A 20,600-nucleotide genomic window follows, 5' to 3' on the forward strand; every position below is an offset into this window, starting at 1 on the left:
TAAGTGTGACTATTGTCATCATCTTGGTAAGACCATTGACTGGTGCAACAGCTTCAATTTACCACATTAGTAAATCTATTGACTGTGTTAAATATAGTAAAACTAGGTATTGGATTAATCTCCCTTATGTAGAAAATACACATAGGGTAATATATTTATAATAATGAGAATGTAGGCTAAGCCCAAATACAAATGAATTTGTAAAAATAATATAGGAACTATGTTTCCCTAATTAACATAAAACACAATATATCTAACACTCCCACTCAAACTAGTACATATAAATCATATGTACCAAGCTTGTTACAATTACAATCAATTCTTGATCTCCGTAAAAACTTAGTGAAAATATCTACTAATTGATCATTTAAATTAATAAATCAATCTTGATGTCTCCAAATACCATTTTCACTTGAATGAAATGACAATCAATCTCAATGTGTTTAGTTTCCAAATACCAAATCAAGGAAAACCTACTTTAGATCCTGAGCAATATAGAATATTGATTGGGAAATTAAACTACCTTACAATTACTCGTCCTGACATTTCCTTTGTAGTCGGTGTGGTTAGTCAATTTCTTAATTCACCATGTATAGATCATTGGAATGTAGTCATTCATATATTCAAGTACATTAAAGAATCTCAAGGAAAATTTTTGTTATATGGTCATAGTAACCATACTAAAGTTGTATGCTATTCATACACTGATTGGGTAAGATCTCCTTCTAATAGAAGATTTAGGTCCAGATATTGTGTTTCCATTGGAAGTAAGTTGATTTCTTGAAAGAGCAAAAAACAAAATTGTTGTAACAAGATCTAGTGCAAATGCATAATATAGAATTATGGCCTCAAACACTTGTTTGGCTTAAACAATTACTTAAAGAGATGCAATTTAGAAATGTAACTCAAATGACACTTATATGTGACAATCAGGTTGTCTTCATATTAACTCTAATCCTTGTCTTTCATGAAGGTACCAAACACATTGTGATTGAAATTATACCTGGAAACATCAAGACAATGTTAACTCAAGTGATCAATTATCAGATATTTTCATCAAGTCTAGAATTGATTATATTTGTAACAAGCTTAGTACATATGATTTATATGCACCAACTTGAGAGGGAGTGTTAGATGTAGCGAGCTTAGGCTCATCTCTTTATATTTTTCTATGTATAAAATGCATAACCCTGTGTGCTCAAAACACAGTAGGGATTCATCCTATGTCTTGCTCTTTTATTTCAACAATTAAGAAGAATAGTTTGAATTAGTTTACACTATAGTATAGATTAAGATCTATACTAAGATCAAATTCAATTTTAGAGATCTCTTATCTATGTTCTTTAATTTTATTTTTCCTTGTACCCGTCCAGTTATCTCCCAAATTTTTAGGATGCAATTTAAAATAATTTATTTCTCATCAAATAACAGCTGCAGGTTTGAGGATATTTAATTTATAACTTCGTATCAGAGCCTAGTCAAGTGGTGTGGAGTCCAGTCCGTACTTCACTTGTGCATCAAATAAAAAGTCAATTGATTTACACTATCCATTCGTCAACCCCCAAGTGCTATTGTGTCAAGGAATACGTTCAGATTTAATATATTTCATTTAACTAAATATTTCAGGATAGTAGTTTATGAACCTCTAGTTGAGAAAGAAAGCCGATACTTAACTGACCTTAATGTCATTTAACTCAGCCAAACACCGTGTAGATTCCTTTCTGTCTGCTTCCAGTTTTGCTGCAAGATCTTCGATCTATAAAGTAACTGTAAATATAGATGACACATACGAATAACCCAAATAAAATAAGATAATAAAAAGACTACCTGCCGTTGACGATCTTTATATTGTTCCAATATGTTATGATTGACGAAGAGAATTGAATTGGCTTGAGCAGTGGTATCCTGGATAGCTGCCTCTAGTTCCTCAATTGTAGTAGGCATCTAGATTAAAAAACCCAATTCTTGTGAGTCTCCACTCACCTATTTATACAAACTGCCTAAAAAGCATTTCACCTAATCAATCTCAGTGATAATGGGAAGACAAAACATGACCAAATTCTGATTAAGTATTAGAGATGTTCATGTAAAACATTCAGTTAATCGACTGGATGTTAGTTTTATGTTACTGTTATGTTTGTGTAACCTGTTTAGAAGATTTGAGCCTACATATGCTCTGCTTGTATTTTTTCCTATATAAGTGAAATAATATTCAGTTCAGTTTTTGTGAAGCTTTTCTTTGTCTTTTCTTCGTAACAGTTTTATGATGGTAAGGAAGAAACATGTTTGAGATTGATTGTAACTTTAACAGAGTAACTAACTGATATGTTTACTAAGTCTCTTAAAGGGTCTTGTGCTAATGACATTTCTAACAAGTTTGTCTCAATGCAAATGCTAAAACCAGTTTTTCCAAATTACAAGCGTGGAATATCATATATGTTAAAATTGTTGTTTATTATTATTTGTTGAGCAACTTTTATAAAGCTGTTCTTTTTGGGTGTATCTAGCTTATGCGGTCAAGTGTGATGACATATTAACCAAGGTTTTACCTTCAGCAAATTATGAGAACTTGAGAGGAGGTGTTGAATTCTGATTTGAAAATAATTCAGAATATGATATTGTTGAAAATTAAGGAAAGAAATCATAATAAAAAGATTTTATATAAGGAAATCAATCACAATTAATGAGATCTGATTTGTGCTCCTAATAATAGAATTTGATGGAATTAGAATCTGTCTTTCCTTCATATTAGCTACAGAAGTTATAGCAATATCTATTTTCCTAATTTTTAAGCCAGATTAGTGTACAAATTTATTCTCCCTTTTCTATACCACCTGATTGTATTAGTTTTGTATCAGTGGAATATATTCACTATTTCCTGATACAAATTAGAATTTTAGTGAGTGTGAAATTGAAAAACCAAAAAATAATTTCCAAATGTGAAAATTCTATTCGTTAGCATCTGATATGAGATAGCTCATATTTATATCTATGATAAAAGATTCGAAGAATAGTCAGAAGTACATATTAGGTGTTCTGACCCACCACAGTTACCACAGAAAGATAACTACAATGACTTAGACAAGGATAACGTGCTAGACCAGGGAAATTATTAATTACACAACCCTAGTAAAAACAGAACCGTGTTATCTGGCTAACACAGCTAGATGAAAAAATTGTTTCGCAAGTGATATAGATTTACCTGAGTTACATCATGTTAATACTATTTTTGCCAGAGACCTATTATTATTTTCAATAACATATAATAATATTAAATGGAAAGCGATGCTTTTGCATTCATATATGGCCTTTTAACATGCAGGAAGTGTCATCTTCAAGATGAGGGTACAGATTGCAACAAAAAATATCAAAACAAGAGATGAAATGCATCCTGAACTTTTTTCACACACAAACCTCAAGAAATTCCTTCTTTAGCTCAGGTGTAAGCTGAGCAATTGATTTAGCATACTTCAAGGAATCTGTAAGCTTCTGTCTACAGTTCTCGGATTCTTTCTTACCTGAAGAACAAATAAATTCTACAAATAAACCACATTTGCACGTTGCAGAGTATAAAAACTAAAAACTCTTTTTGCAGCAGGCAGAACATAGAAAATAAAACCACAACAGATTCTCACAGTTTTCGAAGTGCAATGATGCTTGCACAGCAAAACTCTCATGCTGCTTCAGGTTGGCATCCATTTCTCCAGTCTAAAAAAAGAAGTAAACATGAGAGAAAAAGAGAAGCAGAGTCAGAGAGAAAATGAATGTATAACACAAAAAGAATTGACGCAAGATTCCACACAAAAAATAGTAGCCAGGGTTGGGATGCACATGGAAGGTCACTTTGAGAAGAGCCCAAGTCCCACGTCAGTTTGAAATAATACCAATACACAGTATAGGTTGCAAATCTCACATTTCAAGCCGAAGCTAAACCTAATCCCACATTTTAAGAATCCATATATCATTACTATGCTTCTTGTAGATCTCTTACTTTCTTTAGTTTGAATTATTGTTGTCAAATTATATTTTATGAGAATGCTAGACTGCTTGATATCCCCTTTTCGGATATTTATCAAAGCATCTCTCTTGATTGCAAAATTCTATAACGTCCACCTTTTTCTACAATAGCATGATAAGGATATCTCGGGACTACAGTTTCTTTCAGTCATACTGAAGAGTTACACTCTGCTTTCATTCTCAATAAATTCTGTCTTTCTCAAAAATAAAAATAAAAAACTTGGGCTATTTAAAATTTAGAACTAACAAATAATAGCTATTAAGTTTCACTACAAGATGATAATTCATTGCTTGAACTTCTAAGAGGTAATATTGGTGGCCAAAGAATAACAAGTTTAAATGTAACAAATAGAAGCTATTTCTACATAGATCATGCCTGTTACATGTATTCTGAGTCAACAAAAGTGGCATAACAGTTATTTGATTACCTTTGCATCAAACTCAATAAAAGCCATACGTTGTTCAATAAAGGTTCGTCTGTAACTCACAGCTTCAACAAGAAGATCCTGTCAAAAACAGAACGAAGACCAACAGCATAAAAGGCCATATTATACTCCAGGGAGGGGGAAAGATTAATAAAAGCAAATTGCAGAAAAAAGAAACAAAAATAGAATACATTTATTGAAGCAAACATGCACTAAGCCTTCAAATAACATCTTATAAAGCAGCGAAAGAATAGAGATTAATTACCTTAATTTCCATTGCATTACGGAAACGCTGAATATTATACCTGGAAGCCTGATGAACAAGCTTTGCTATCTCAGTATCTAAATCATCCCGTTCCTCCATCACTTTTAATAACCCTTTCCTCTGATCTGCAGGTCAAAACAAGATATTCATTTAGAATACCGAAGTCAAATGTTAATCAGGAAAGCTTTCAAATCTTTTAACACAGTATATTCTACTCACCAATACGGCTGATGAGTGTTTGACGTTTTTTACGCTCATTCTGTACTGTAATACTAATGCCTTCCTGAAAAATAAAGAATGAATAATATTTCATACTTAGTGACAAATTTAACCCAGTTTAGGTTAAATTCAAAACTTTAAATCACCCACAAGTCCCTACATCAAAAGCCCCAGAACTGAGAATTCAGTACTTTCAAGTCAAAATATAAATTTCCAGAAGCATACCCACTCCTTACGAAAATTAGCAGCTTGATTCACTAAGCTTCTTTCTTCATCTTGAAACTTTTTAACACATTCCTCCAAATTAGCAACGACTTCTTCAAGCTCCTTTTGCTGAGAACGCAGCTTTTCAATTTCACCAACATTCAAATCTAAAAAGTACAAAAAAAGGGAATTAGGTGGCAATAAAAACAATCAGTAGAAACTAGGCTTCATGCATATGTTGATTCTATGCAGTATAAGAGTAGCATACTATTCAATAAAAGTTGTGGGCGTTCCACTTGTTCAACGACTGTAGAGACATGATTTACATATCTAGACTTGGACCAACGGTAGTGATTTTCAGGTGTCCACAAATTTACAATTCCTAATCTTGGCACCTCATCAGCGTTCTGATCAGTTTCTTTGGATCCGATATACTGAAACAAATGCCATTAGCAAAAACAGGCATGCATAAATAGTATAACCAAATTATATAAACAAACATACAAACGCATTAGCTTATGGAAGAAAAAATAGAGGCATACTGAATGATCTAGATTAAACTGGCTAATCAAAACCTCCTTTACGGCAATAGGAGCCTCAAAAATTTGATCCAGCCGAGAGTATATGCCAAGAGCACGTTTCTGTTTACATAATAAAATAACAGAATACAGAGATATTTAGATTGATCAAATGCAAATTGAAAAAAAAAAAAAAAACATACCCCAAACCAGACTCACATCTTCGGAAATTTCAAAAGGCTCTCTTTGGTGGCCACCATCACCTGTATAATTTAAAACTGGTACATCAAAGAACTGCAGGTGCTTCACCAAAAGATCTCGATCACCAGAATCTTGTGTTATGAAGGACTGTATTTGAAAAAAGAAAAAAGAAAAAGTAACCAACAGCAGAGATAATAAAGACGACTAACTTAACACCACACCAAAAGAAAGAAGGATAAAAATGAGCAGCATCAACAAGCAGAATTTATCAACTTTACCGTGAAAAAGAAATTGAAAAAAGGGATACACAAAGAAAAAATATATCATTGCACACTGTTGTCTACACAATCAACACCAGAGAAGCAAGTTAAAAAATGGATTGCACAGCTTAAAACAAATATACGATAAAATATTAAAAAGAAAAACTAAATATAGAATTTTGACATTCAAGTTGAACAAAATTCACCAGGTGAGTTTTTGCTAGTAGAAAATAGAGAACCTTGTATTTCAATTAGATATCTATGATTACCTTCCAAGTGTAGTGAGCCACTTGACCCTCTAGATATGCGGCATGAACTTTATTTGATACATTCACCTGATATTTCACTCAACAATTTAACTGACCAAACAAGCAGCCCAAAAATCCAAAACAGCATGAATTTTTTAACCCATGTACCTCTACTAAGACTGGGCCATAAACCTCCTTATTGAATTCATGTTGATGTTCTTGGACCCATTTATAAGCTTCAAAAATTTTTTCAGCCCCTGACCTTTGCAATACATGCAAACACTTCGTACTTTTATTATCCATTTCCATCAACCTGCCCATTAAACAATATAGGGATATTTCAAATATATGAACTTGCATCAGTATCAAACACAAAATTGCACTTTACTTTTAACATAACTTCTACCTCTCTTTGTTCTGCATCATGAATGACTTCTTGCGCTTTATTTCATTCTCTGCTTGTGACTTATTCTGCCTCACTTGATTAGCAGCATAATCCAATTCACCGATTTCGGCTTTTAGTCTTTGCTGGAGGGGAAAAAATCACTTTTCCATAAGAGAGCAAGTACCAAACAAAAACACAATTTTTTTTGTGGTGTAACATAAGATAAAGTTCTTAGAAAATATTCCGTCAAATGCAACAGAACATGTCTACAAATGTGGATTCTCCCAATGAAATACATCTTAATTAAAGCGGGAGAAGGTTCTAATGGTGGTGCGCCTAATCATGATTAGCAGGTTCCTCCAATTGTTAATGATTACGAAGGTGGAGATGTCATTGATGTTTACTTTTTATTTTGTCATTTGTCATATTTTAGAAAATATCCGTGGATACTAAAAATCCAGACAGTTTTAAAAAGGTGCCTTGTGCAAGGACTGGATGAGTTTCTATTCAGCATGTGAGCTTGTGCTGACCTATTGGCGTCCCTACCTCCACCAGACCTTTTCTTACTAAATTAAACAAGTAATTAAAGGTAATCAGCCTCATTAATATCTCCATAATCACCACATTCAATAGCACTACATCTCAGAAGAAGATTGAAACACTGGATTTGCTAATCCTGCATATCTAGTTTGGGAGACTGTCCTCCTGTCTTGGCATATTTCTTACAAATCATTGATAGTGATTTGGGAGGAGCATTGCAAAGAGTTCATGCACATATGCATGCTTGCTATGCATGCTTGCGCCAAATAATTGTGCATGGTACAGAACAGTATAACTCTTGTCAGTAAAATCATGGCTGAATTCTTGACAAATGAAAAAGAACTACTAGTAAAGTCATTTTCCACCATGATTATAAATTTGTTGTAACCCTAATTAGAAAAAAGATTTTCTTCTCAAAATTCCAATAGTAGGTGCAAATCTTTTGGCTCACAAAATTAAGTTGAAGCATTACAACCAGAGTAGTAGGTATTGTACGATTTACGATATGAATCGTACGATACGATATGATTCAACTGCTTCGCAATACGAATCATATGATGTATCGTTTTTTCTCCTGAATTGTGTTCGAATCACACAATACAAGTTTGAATCGCAATAAAAGTCGAGACGGGTTTCTAAACCGGGTTGGGACGACCAACCAATTTGAAACCCTAACTTTTTCCCCCTTTATATTTTCGCATGCTGATCAAGGTTAGTCTCTCTCCTTTGGCATTGTCATCTCCTCTCTTGTCTCTCCTCTCATTATTTCATTTCATCTCACGCGCAAGCCTGTTCATCTCTTTATTGTGTTCTAGCAACTTGCACTTGCATTGTTGTGGTCATGCGGTGGTCGCATGGTGTTCACACAGTGGTCCAATGTTCTCTATACTGTGCAGGGAGGTTTGTCATGCTTTTGTTTTTGTGCTGGTTAAGCATTTGCTGCAGATATAAGTAAATCAAACTTAAAACAAGAGGTTGGTATTACTTGGAATTATTGTGAAAGTGTTCCACCAAATAGACTACAAGTAAAATGCAAATTTTGTTTTCATACTTGTTGGGGTGGCATAGCAAGGTGAAACAACATCTTGCTGGAACAAAGAAAAATGTGATTCCCAGATGTAATGTGTTAGGAAGCTAAAAGTATATAAGAGGAGGAGTAAGGACCGAACGGTATATACATTGATACCGATCGGTGGATATGAAAGGAGAAATAGAAGAGGAGGACCGAACGGCATATACATTGATACCGAACAGTGGATATGAAAGGAGGAATAAAAGAGGAGGGCCGAACGGTATATATATTGATACCGCACGGTGGATATGAAAGGAGGAATAGAAGAGGAGAGTCGAACGCTAATGTTGAAGGCCGAGTGGAAATGCTGAAGTAATATCCGAACGGTAATGCGTTAACACCGAACGGTCTTGCATTGAGGAGGGAGCTAACAACTGAACGGCTCAATAGCGGGGAAGTTTGTTAGTTGTTCGTAGAGAGAGTATAAATAATTCTAGAATAGGGGAAGAGGGATATCATAGAATTTCATTTTGGGTATAGACTGGCCATATTTGCCAGTGGAGGAGGATAGGCCTCTTTGAGGAAGATTATACTTGCATTTTCTTTCACTTTACAGAATCAATAATACATACATACTTTCATTTGTGTTGTTTGAGTATTTGAGTGAGAAGAGAGCATCGATTTAGGTTACTCGCATAAAGTAACCTAACATAATGTCCCAGATGAAGTGAAGAAAATATTTGTGAAGATGCTCAGAGGTAAAGAAAAAAGTGACAAAAGGAAAGAATGATCTTCAACAAATGACTATCAATGCATCTTATAAGAATAGAGAAGATGTAATTAAAGAAGTTTGCAACTGCATTTATGGTAATGCATTGCCATTTAATCTTGTAAGGAGTCCTCTTTTTATCCAAATATTGAAGGTTTTTGGAGAGTATGGCAAAGGTTTGAAGCCCCCTTCTTATCATGAGGTAAGGTTTCCTATATGAAAAAAGTTGTGGATAATGTTGAATAATGTCTACAAAAGTATAAGACTGATTGGGAAAAACGGGGATGCAATTGATGTGTGATGGTTGGACGGATGGGAAAGGAAGATCAATCACTAATTTTCTTGTTAACAGTCCAAGTGGGACTGTTTTTTTTTTTAATATATTGATACTAGTAATGTGATTAAAGATGGGAAAAAAATGTTTGAGTTGTTGGACAGCATGGTGGATGAGATTGGAGAGGAGCACGTTATCCAAGTAGTTACAGATGGAGCTTCTCACCTTTCCTTATATCCTAGAAACCTCCTTCATTGATTGGGAATTGCAACCTAAATTGGAAGACATCTTTGCTATTTAGCGTATTATCAATTGCACATGATAGAGGCACCATAGAATAGAATCATTGTAGCGCATCGCAACAAGCTGTTGCGGCCCTTAACCCCGTAGCACCACAACTTCCTTCCATGGCTGCAGTGTATTAAATTAGAGCTATTGCTTTAGTGGCCACAAATCCCATTTTGACACTAACTCTGTTGATATTGGAGTGCCAGTCAAGTGGGCAAACCTAACTAGTTGTTTCAACTCCTAGGAAGTTTTAGATAAAATTTTTTTTTTCCATTCAGGATAAGGTTAATGTATATGGAATGGCATCATAGGTGTCTAATAGTTACTATATTATAAATAGAGGGTTCCACAAATAGTTAGGTTAAGGAGTTACGAAAACGGCATAATTCCATTGGAATTCTTGGATGCCATGAACTTTGATCTAAAATAATAGTTCTAGGATCAATCTTGCCCATTTCATTATTCCTATTTTCCTTGATACAAATTGAGTCTTTCACAAGCTATATATGATTGATGTACATGGATGTCACTATGGTTTTGCCATGTGTAACTATCAATGATACCAAGTAGAACCACCAACATATGCATGTAGTAAACTACTATCATCACATCGATAAAACAACCCTGTTATTTTACACCACACCAATGGTTGGAAATCCCAGATCAGCAAGAAATATAACAAAATTACATTATATAAAAGGATGTTTACAAGCCGATTTTAGGCCTTGTTCTTTTGAGTGGATTTGAGGGAGTGGATTTGAGGGGATTTGAGAGGATTTGAAGATAATTTTTTTTATCGTTTATTTGAGTGAATTTGGAGGTAAATGAGAGTGAATTTGGAAATAAAATTTGTGAGAATTAGTATAGAATTGTATTGACGTGACCAATTAAAAAAAATTATTTTCAAATTCACTTTCATTTACCTCCAAATTCACTCAAATAAACGACAAAAAAAATTATCTTCAAATCCTCTAAAATCCCCTCAAATCCACTCTCTCAAATCCACTCAAAAGAACAGACTCTTATAGAATTGAGTTAGACTTCAAGTTCACTTTTTAAGATACCATCAGAGCTTATCCAATCAAGTAAGGTTTGTTGGGCCTATAATACAATTCATTCTGGGTAGGTATCGAATTACCTACAAATATCTAATCTCAAGCTTGAGAATGTTTAGACCTCGACATAAAGGGATGTGTCAAAGATTCCACATCGTTTAGGGACATAAGCAAATGATGCATGTTCACCTTACAAGTTGGATTTATAGGATTAATTTAAGCTTAGAGTCCCCTTTCTAAGACCAATTAAAACTAGCAATGCATTGTCACAGCACAATGAGTCAAGGTGGATGTCAACATTGTTGAGATACAAAAATAAAATATTAAACTGTGGTCACGCTGGCCTTCATCTTGAAACACATAAGGCACTTGATGACTTTAGCATAGTATTTCTAGTGATGATGCAATTTTAAAACTATTACACAATCATGTGAATAATAAAATTAAGGACATATGAATACTTACAAGCTCATCCTTGGGAGGTACATAAGAGGGTAAGTTCTCAAGTTCATGTTCAGCTATAGCAAGTTCCTCCCTTGCTTTTACAAGTTTTTGTTGTCGTGTTTCTTCTTGTCTCCTCAATTCTTCCATTTCTTTGTATTTTCCTTGTAATTCCACATCCTACAAAGTAATAACAATGAACTAAAATCACACACAACTCTAACTTATCCAACAGGGTACAGGATAAATCCACAAGCATAGAACCAAAACAATTAGCAAGTCTTTCATTTGTCACAGTTCCTTAAAACACCACAGGTCAAGAAAATCCATGATGAAAAGAAATAAATGAGTATTTCATATTGTTAAATTATAAAATAAAAGGTACAACACATGAAGGTTACCAATTTGTGCTCCTCCTCCATAAGCTCAATTCTCTTCTTTGCATTCTCATTTACAATGCGACTAACCCTTTTGCATTTTGCATCTAATGAAGCTTTCTCTTCTTTTTGTTTCCTGCAATTAATGAAAAATTACAATTTCTTATATTAGATCTTTACAACGAAGACTAGGTAAGGCTGCAACACATTAACATGTTCATCAATAGAAACCCACTACAAGTATTAAATGGTCAGTAAGGCTACTAACACCACCTAGTCAAACAAGACTAGGTAAGGCTGCAACACATTGACATGTTCATCAGTAGATCTCTTAGGACATCCCCTACCACAGCCTAATATTGCAGGTACCATGATCACAAGACAAATAAATCTAATCACACAAAAAGTCAGCCTTAAAACACTTTCAGAATCACACACACACACACATAAAATAAAGGATTTTTGAGTTACCAATTACAATGATAGAATCCGTTAAATCTATACAATAATTGTGGTAATAATAGTCAATTTATTGATGAAGATAATAGCCAAACGGGAACAAAAAAACAAAGAGGCAAAATATAGAAGAAAGAAAGAGTACAAATCATTAGGATTTCAAAAACCTAGCCTCTCCAAACCAATAGTATTACTGGGCTTCATCCTACTTAGGTCTATTTAATGGGATGTCTATGGCCAAGATTCGTAAATTTTTCAAATTTGTACCCATGGTTATCAAACTTGCAAGTTAATTCATTAACTCCGACAAGTTACCGTTCCCACTCATGGCTTCTGAGTCAACTTAGAAGCAAAATCATTTTTCGTGTGGAATCGGTAGACTCAATTGAAAAATTGATTGAATCATATGAACTCGCAAGTTTAGAAGCGTTTTAGCTAGTTCGATGGACAAATTTTTTTAATCAAAATGAAGTCATATGGAGAAGACAAACTCACTAGATTAGGGCTCCCCCGTGTTTAAGCCCCTTCTTCTTCTCATGCATCACCCTCTCTCACCTTCCTCTCACATCATATTAGGGCTTCAGTCTTGCGATTCACCCTCTCTGACGTAGTCTCCCGTTCTCACTGTCAACAACATGGTTGTCAATGTTGTCGATCGTTGTCGCCTGGGTCATCGTCACCGACACCTTGATTGTCGTTGGCTGGGTCATCCTTACCTCGCACATTGTTTGCACTCACCCCTCTGCACGCATTCCTCCTTCTACACTAAGTTTTACTTTATATTATAACATTTTTAAAACTAGTGTTATAATTTATAAGTTATAACTTATTCAGCCCTCTACACATGTTCCCTTTTAGCAAGCAGCATTTTGTTAGGTAGCTTTTAATTTTTAAAAGCAATGTTTGTGTATTTATAAATTATAATATATTTTTTAATTTTCTAGTGAAAAACTAATATAATTAGGACAAAATGTCTAGGAATAGTTCTAATTATGTTGTGCAATAATTGTATGAACTTATTTATTTTAAGTACTTTTAAGTTATATAATTTTGTGGATTTATTTGAATTAAGATGTTATTTATATTAATTATTTTTTTTCATGTGAAGTAAACTCCTACAAGTTTACGAGTCGATTCTACGAGTCAAGTTTATTGGACTCTATCGAGTTTACTTAAACTCTCAAGTTTGACAACCTTGCTTGTACCTCAAAAACTCTTGGTACTCTTCATCAGAAATTCTAGATTTTGCATTATCAGATTTAGACACATGTGCAGCTTTATCTGAAAAACCATGCAAGGAATAACATTTTTCTTGTGTATTTCCAATTCTCTTACAGTATGAGCATTGAGGACACCAACTTCAACCACCAGATCCTCCTCGATTGCTTCAACCTCCTCCTCTTCCTCGTGATTCCAACATTGTTGATGTTTCAAAAACTCAGTTGAATTTTCATCTTTTAGCAATGTAGGCACCCGAAGAAGTCTAGTAACTAAGTTGTCTATTGAAGGAATTTGTTCACAAGCTAAAACTTGGACATGTACATGATCAAAATCCAAGTGTAGACTTCTCAGAATTAGACTCAGAATTAGAACCATGTAAAACTTATCAAGTTTTTTGTTGATATCTTCTAATGAATCAGCCACAAAAAAACTCTTCAACTCTTCTACTGCAGCCCGAGCATTTCCTATATGAGAGATGATATCATCATTGATTTGTTTGACCGAGGCTACTCTTTAAGTTGCATCAAAGAGACATTGAATGTCATTAACAAAAATGTCTTGTGTCGTTTTCCATAAAGAGAAGCATGTCTTATAAGGTCTCGTAATTTCTAAGACCTCTTACTCAACATATTGCCATAAAACAGCACATAACTAAAAATATAGTTTTTGCCACTGAGGTCTGTCTTCATCTAGAAGAGTAGAGACATCTTGCTCAAGATGATTATGATATCCTTGATAAGAAACCATAACTCCACAGAAGGACAATGATAAAAACAAATCCAAAAGGCTCTGGCAAGACAAACGACAAGGGTGCAGTGTGATTTTGACACAAGGTAGGTGGCGTGTGAAGAACATGCTCTTGAATCACACTGGTAGAAGACGATGTGTGGTGGTGGATTTAGAGGTGACGACCACTAGGGATGGATTGCACTCCTCAAAGGCAGACCTATGACAAACAGTGAAGATGAACCAATAAAGATGTTCTGGCTCTTAGATACCAACTTGAAGAACTTTAATGAAGTAAAATCGTGAATGTTTTCTTACATTGTTATAGTTTTACTACTGTATATATAGCGTACAAGGGGTCAAGGCATTCCCTTAACCCTAACCCTAAAGTTGTTAAGAAGTGGACTTTAAGCCTAACTCAACCCCACAAAATTGGCATGTAAAGTGAGGTTTGCACCCACTTATATACTCTAAATTGGTCTTATCTCTAGTCCATGTGGGACTTCCAATAATTACCTTTCAACTGCATTCAAGTCCTACACAGTGGACCAAGGTATGAACTTGTTTTTAGATTAATCCTAGATCTAGAGTATCTAAAAATCTAAGATACATTTTTTCCTAGACTAGAGCTTGCATAAATATAAGATTCGAAACTTGGGAGAACAACACCACAAAAGCTAGTCACCATAATTAGAGAGACCAAGGTCTAAAGAACCCACACACGAATCCCATACCTGCAGCAATTGAATTCTAATTATATTAATATTATATTATATTTTGTGAAAAAAGATATATAAGTACAGGATTGTATATTCACTACATTTTAGTTCCACATTTAGGAAATAAGGTTTGAGCTTCTAAAAAAAGAACACGATACTTTCTTTCCATGGTAGGAGTTTCTATAAATTTAAAATAGCCAACTCTTTTGCATCTGTGTATCAAGAAAGACCACCATTATAAGAGTTTAATCAAAACTGAAGAAGAGCCCCAATATCAAGCCATGCTAAAATATAAGCAACCTTCATATCCACCAACTCAAAATACTAAGAATAAGATCAGAAATTAAAACAGGGAAGTATAGAAGTAAGAAAGACCACCATACATGATAGGTTCTTTAAGATCATTTAATAACTTTGCAGCTTCCTCCAATGCCTTTGCTGCATCATTCTCACGCTCCTTAACTTCCCGGTATTCTGCCTGCTTCATATCATACTTCAGCCATGGCAACTTCTTTTTCATTGATTCAGCCTGCATAAAAAGATATAGCCACAATTTTTCAAAAAATCTTCATCAGGGATAGTTTCATGTCATGAGTATCATAAAACCACCTAAAAAAGAAAGAAAGGATGAGCTTAGCATATCAGAAGTAAAGAATAACAAATGACACAATGTTTGGCACATATGGGACCCTTAAACCTTGGCAAGAAGTTCATCTCTTTGACGAACACGCTCAACATCTGTCTCTAATTCAGCATTTCGTTCCTTCAACTGTTTTAAGGTTCCTTCATTTCTCTCCAGAGACTGAAATTGAATTAGTGAAGTGACCCTCAAAGTGTACAAGAAACAAAATTTTTGGAGATCATCAAAACCATTCTTAAGAAAGGGTTACCCTACCAACTCAATATGTTTCAATGAACGGCTTTTATCAACTAGTGTTCGATGTTGCTCTGGGAGTTGTGGATCACCAACAGCCTTTTCGGTCTCTTCCAGAAGTTGAACAGGAGTTAACTTGGCAAACTCACAGACCCTGTCTTGTGGTAAGAACTACATAAGCCAGGGGATTAGCAATCAGTTAGGTACGAGAAAAGGAAAAACAGAGTATTAGCACAAGTCAAAACCTAAATTTGAATTTGACCATAACAATTATAAGTAGATAAATAAAGCAACCAAGGGAGTGTACCCTATTGAAAGAAGATAAAATGAAAAATGCACATAATTACACGGACAACTGGGATAAAAGGGACGATGAAACCTTTATCTTTATTAAGAAAGTGAAAATAATTCAGAACTGGATTTGGAGAGAAAGGCCATGAAATGGAAAATTTTCATTTTCAATAAGAATTCTCTAATTTAACTTTTCAAATAAAAGAAATGAAAATAAACTTAATCTCCTAACCTTTTATTACTTTTATAAACATCATTAAACTTTCCTAATTCAAAGTTCAAAATTTACCCTCCCTTCTCAACCCCTCCAACACCCAACTGCAACAAAACCTAAGGGGATGGCAACGGAGTGGGTGTGGATTTGACTATACCTACCCCTAACGAAAAATCTCACACTTACTCCTATCCCCGATTCTCAATGGGTATGGAATTTGTGTCCCATTCTTATCATCAAACTCAAGTTAACTATTAAACTCTTATGAGTTTACCATTCTAGATAGCAAACACAAATTAACTTGTAATCAAAATCTTTTAAGTACACTTGGGAAAACTCTTTAAACTCATGGCAAGCTCGTATAAACTCTTGAATTATGAAACAAGTTAATAAGTTTGAAAGCAAATGTAAATTTTGTTTGATGACAATTTATGAGATTCAAATTATTTGTAAAAATTAACTCCGCGTTAATTGTTTTCACCTTAAGAACATATGATTTTGTATATGATTTAGTCATCTATGTAGTTAAATTATACTTAGCACCAATGTGCTATCTCATCTTATCATTGTGTTTGTTACATTTCTTTATTAAGATGTCAAAATATTGAATTATTGTTTGTATTCAGAGTATTATGTTATGTTCGTCAATAATAGATTTTTAATATTACTTTTTATAGTAGGTAAGCTTTTGAGTGAAATGAACGTATTGAGTTTACGAAAGTTTGACAGGTGTATATAAACTCTCGATTTTGACAACCTTGAAAAAGATACCCTTTTCTTCACATTAATGCCAAATAACAAGCAAAAAACTATAATTGCATAAATCTTAAGATAAGGTACCTAATAACAATTTTATAAATGTCAAGTAAATTATACAAAAGAGTAAACAATTAATACAGGGACGAGTATAGGAATGGAGTAATGGCATGAATATGCATATACTCATCCTTGTCCTTGATCCAAAAAGTCAGGTATTACCCATATCAATACCCATGTCAGGTCAATCTGGGTCAATCTAGGCATTCCATGTCAAAATCAGGATGGATTCAGATCCCATCCATATGTTACAATAGAAGGAGAACGAAAGATTAGTTTAAGATTGTTAGAATATTGATAGGTTAGTTAATTAGAGGGATAAAATATAAATAGGGGAACATGGATAGGAAATTTTCATATTTATTGTTGCTGTAAATTCAATATTGACTCTTTGTGAAAGGAGAGATCATTATGCAGGGGAGACCATTGGAAGAGAGTGTTCTCGCCTATTTCTTTTTCTTTTCACCCTATTCACTAAATAACACTTCACTTATTCGTTTCAATTTTTGGTTCCTAATGCCAAACACAATAAGCATGCACTAAAAATGGTACATCAACTCAGAAGATCCATCCAAGCCATCCACATGTCAAAAAAGAAAAAAAAAAACTAGAGTTATGCATGCATTAAACATTGGCACTTTGGGTGATGATGGACTTTATAAGTTCCCTTCTCTGCTGCAGCACTCCACCTCCACTATCAAGCCATCATCATATCTTTCCAACTCTTCACATGCAATCAATCCTGTCGTAAATATAGCTTCCACTACTGTTGATTCTTTTGGCTAAACAAGGCATTCTAGATTAGCACATCCAAGTCATGATGTAAAAAGAAATGTTCTTCAGCAATTTATCATTTCATGTATTAATAAAAGTAGTTCAGATTTTCGTTCTTCATGCTATCAAGGCAAAGCTCACACAAGGCTTCCCTCCATAGTTTCCACTACTGTTTATAACATTCCTCTTCAACTAATTTTTAGTGATCTATGGGGCCTTACCCCATTTATAACATACCTATTCGAATATTTATTCCTATTGTAAATAAAGCCATTCTTTTCTATTAAGCTCTTGACAGTTGTACTGCTTTGATAGTTTTACCCTGTAACTAGAACCTAACTAGTTACAAGTTGTTAGCAACTTCTTAGTCAATTGCCTTTTTTTGCTCATTAAATAAGCAATATATGATGACAAACTCTGTTGTACTTTGTCTTTGTATTTTCAATAATAACTTTATTCTAATATTCTTTGTTAAATATTGGCAACCGTGGCACCTTGCTGCTCACCAAACCACTCTTTGTGATTGACTACAAAAATACATCAAGCTCAACATGTGTTTGTGGGATATGATACTATATTCAGTGTTACGGAAAGGAAATTGCTCCAAGGGCAGGATTATGGTCACCCCTGAAATGTTGGGGTCACAACTGTTTCGATGACTTCACCAAACTGAGACCCAACAACATTTGCACAGAAACACATCACCACTCCACTCCACTCAACCGCTATTGCAATCCCTTCAACCACTATTGACTACTATGACAAGACATGGTGAGCAAATACAAGATCAGAACCAAAGCTCTAATACCATGCAATTTAGAAGAAAGTGATATCTATTATGCTTGATTGGTCAGAAATATGTGTCTTATAGGCAAAGATGGCTAGAATAAATACTAATGATCCTAATTACAAAATATAAATAAGTAAAAGACAAAAGAGAATCAAATTGGACTAAAATAAAATAATCATTATCTTAACTACATAAATCTTATAGAATAAAGATAATAAAATCATATTAGATTTGAATACTCTTGTTTTCATCTTAACTACTTAATTATCCTAGAATCCTTACTTTAAATTAAAATTTCATAAGAAGTACATATAGAGTTGTCAACACAGGTCATATGCTTACCTGGGTCAAATTATTGACTTGTATGTTAAACCTTTGAATGGTTTCAGCCACATCCTTTTTAGACACCACACTTCCTGAAATTAACACATTGACAGATTGCATAATTAATCAAGGAAACACTTTTTAAAATTCTCTTAAATATTAAAATTGCTGCATTTTATTTGCCACTCGTTGAGAAATTTATTTTTTCCCTTGCAAGATGGATAGAAATTCCCAGCACATAAAATTCAGATATAGGAGAATAGTGCAACGTTTAAGTTTAGAAGGAAGATTAAAGAGGAATATGTATATAATTTAAGAGAAAGATTTTCTCGGAAAATAAATGGAGATATAGGGGAAACCTTCGAGGTTTAATTCCTAAGAAGGCAGATTTGTAAGAAATATATAAAAAACTTAAGACCAAGACACCCCAAAAAGATGCAGATGTTCCAGTAATCATACTAACATATTGCTCAGTGCCCCAGAAATTTGAAATCATTACCTTCATGTATCATAACAAATAAACAAAAACTAATGTCGGATAGAGGGAATACCCAAGACCCTATACTCATAAAAAACACAGAAGATGTTGATCCAAAAAGAGATTACTACTTTGAAGAGCAGAATTAAATTTCATCCTTTTCAAGTACTATAAACTTACACTTGTCCAAAAATGAATCAAATCAACCTCATATCTTGTAATATAAATCTATCAAGAGGTCGTGTTAGAACCATTCATACAAAAAGAAAGTTTTATTAATTCAGTAGATGGTTTTAAAAGGAAGCTAATTAATTTTGGGTAAAAATATAAATGAAATTAGTGAACACAATACTAAGCAGCCATCAGAGATTTTATATTAAAACCAGAAACCAAATTTTGTTGTCAATTTTAGCTGTCTCAATGCGGAATCAACTAAGAGACATAACAATTACAGTCAAAATAATAATGGCATTCAGTACACTTAGACGTCTAGAGTATTCAACCCACCATTGAGCAACCATTCAGACTTGTTATTAGTACTAATTTTCCGCATAACGCTAATGTGTTCATTTCTATGGTCCGCTCTCAAGGTGATCTTAATGTAGCCAGATTCTTCTCCACGCTTCACATATGCCCCAATACTTGTAGCACGCCCAAGCAACTGTAATAAACAAATCATGACACATTGCAATTGAAAAATAACAATCTAAGAATCTGGCCAAGAGCAGAAAAACTCAAACCAACCTGGGGCTCTCCACACAGGCCAAGAGCAATAGCACATACAAGCGAACTCTTACCAGAGCCATTGGGTCCAATTACAAGATTCAGTCGAGGCCCAGGTTTGCATTTTAAATAGTCAAACGTCATGAAATTACAAAGCTCGATCTCAAGAATATTTCCCGGCATATAATCATCGTCCCCCCTGAAACAACGTTTCAATCATCAGCTCTATAATCACATCCCTTTCATCTATTTCAAAAGGGTGAGGGAGGGAATACGCATTATTTCAAAAGTTGAAAGTAAAAAACTGATTTTAGTTTACTCAATGCCATAGAGTAAGTATATAATGAAGTACGCAAATCAAAAGTTCACAGTGGCGATTAAGTTCTTGCTGTGTATCTTTATAATTCCAACAACAACAAAACATAAATCACGAGAGAAGAACAAAACTTACAACAACTGAAAATGCGAGAAAGCAAATCAATAACACAAAGACAAGCAACAGCGTTTGCAAACCTAGTTATTTTGGGGCGCTTAGGGGCCCGAGATTCTGACATTCGTTGTGCTCCTGCGAAGTGAAAGTCTCCGAAACGAAATCCCTGAGATTGCGAGAGTTATTGATTAGGGCTGCGACTTCAAAGAGAATTTGTGAGAACGAAAGAACATTTGGCGCCAATTAATGCCTACTTGCTTTTCGTA

At 34.2% G+C, this 20,600-nt stretch overlaps 1 protein-coding gene across 3 annotated transcripts in view; it reads right to left on the minus strand.

Annotated features, from left to right (window-relative positions):
• SMC5 (structural maintenance of chromosomes 5) overlaps positions 1–20,600 on the minus strand; it is a 28,817-nt gene extending 8,217 nt beyond the window's left edge. Inside the window, exons 1-23 of one of the 3 annotated variants that reach the window (XR_015783269.1) lie at positions 20,418–20,600; positions 19,926–20,103; positions 19,689–19,842; positions 18,722–18,795; positions 15,516–15,665; positions 15,318–15,422; positions 15,004–15,149; positions 11,523–11,634; positions 11,146–11,301; positions 6,764–6,885; positions 6,526–6,670; positions 6,379–6,444; positions 5,868–5,996; positions 5,673–5,771; positions 5,399–5,564; positions 5,152–5,297; positions 4,927–4,990; positions 4,708–4,832; positions 4,446–4,523; positions 3,636–3,708; positions 3,415–3,518; positions 1,828–1,944; positions 1,679–1,740 (exon numbers count right to left, since the gene is read on the minus strand). Coding sequence is in view for 2 of the 3 variants with exons in the window: in XM_047311405.2 (XP_047167361.1) it covers positions 1,679–1,756; positions 1,828–1,944; positions 3,415–3,518; positions 3,636–3,708; positions 4,446–4,523; positions 4,708–4,832; positions 4,927–4,990; positions 5,152–5,297; positions 5,399–5,564; positions 5,673–5,771; positions 5,868–5,996; positions 6,379–6,444; positions 6,526–6,670; positions 6,764–6,885; positions 11,146–11,301; positions 11,523–11,634; positions 15,004–15,149; positions 15,318–15,422; positions 15,516–15,665; positions 18,722–18,795; positions 19,689–19,842; positions 19,926–20,103; positions 20,418–20,458 (2,628 nt within the window). In the remaining variant the exon portion in view is untranslated. Of the gene's footprint in view, positions 1–1,678; positions 1,757–1,827; positions 1,945–3,414; positions 3,519–3,635; positions 3,709–4,445; positions 4,524–4,707; positions 4,833–4,926; positions 4,991–5,151; positions 5,298–5,398; positions 5,565–5,672; positions 5,772–5,867; positions 5,997–6,378; positions 6,445–6,525; positions 6,671–6,763; positions 6,886–11,145; positions 11,302–11,522; positions 11,635–15,003; positions 15,150–15,317; positions 15,423–15,515; positions 15,666–18,721; positions 18,796–19,688; positions 19,843–19,925; positions 20,104–20,417 lie in introns of all 3 variants that reach the window. The other 2 variants (XM_047311406.2, XM_047311405.2) reach the window with 2 other exon arrangements.

Source organism: Vigna umbellata, chromosome 1, assembly GCF_029865625.1.
Source record: "Vigna umbellata cultivar VRB3 chromosome 1, Vumbellata_1.0, whole genome shotgun sequence".
Taxonomy (NCBI): domain Eukaryota; kingdom Viridiplantae; phylum Streptophyta; class Magnoliopsida; order Fabales; family Fabaceae; genus Vigna; species Vigna umbellata.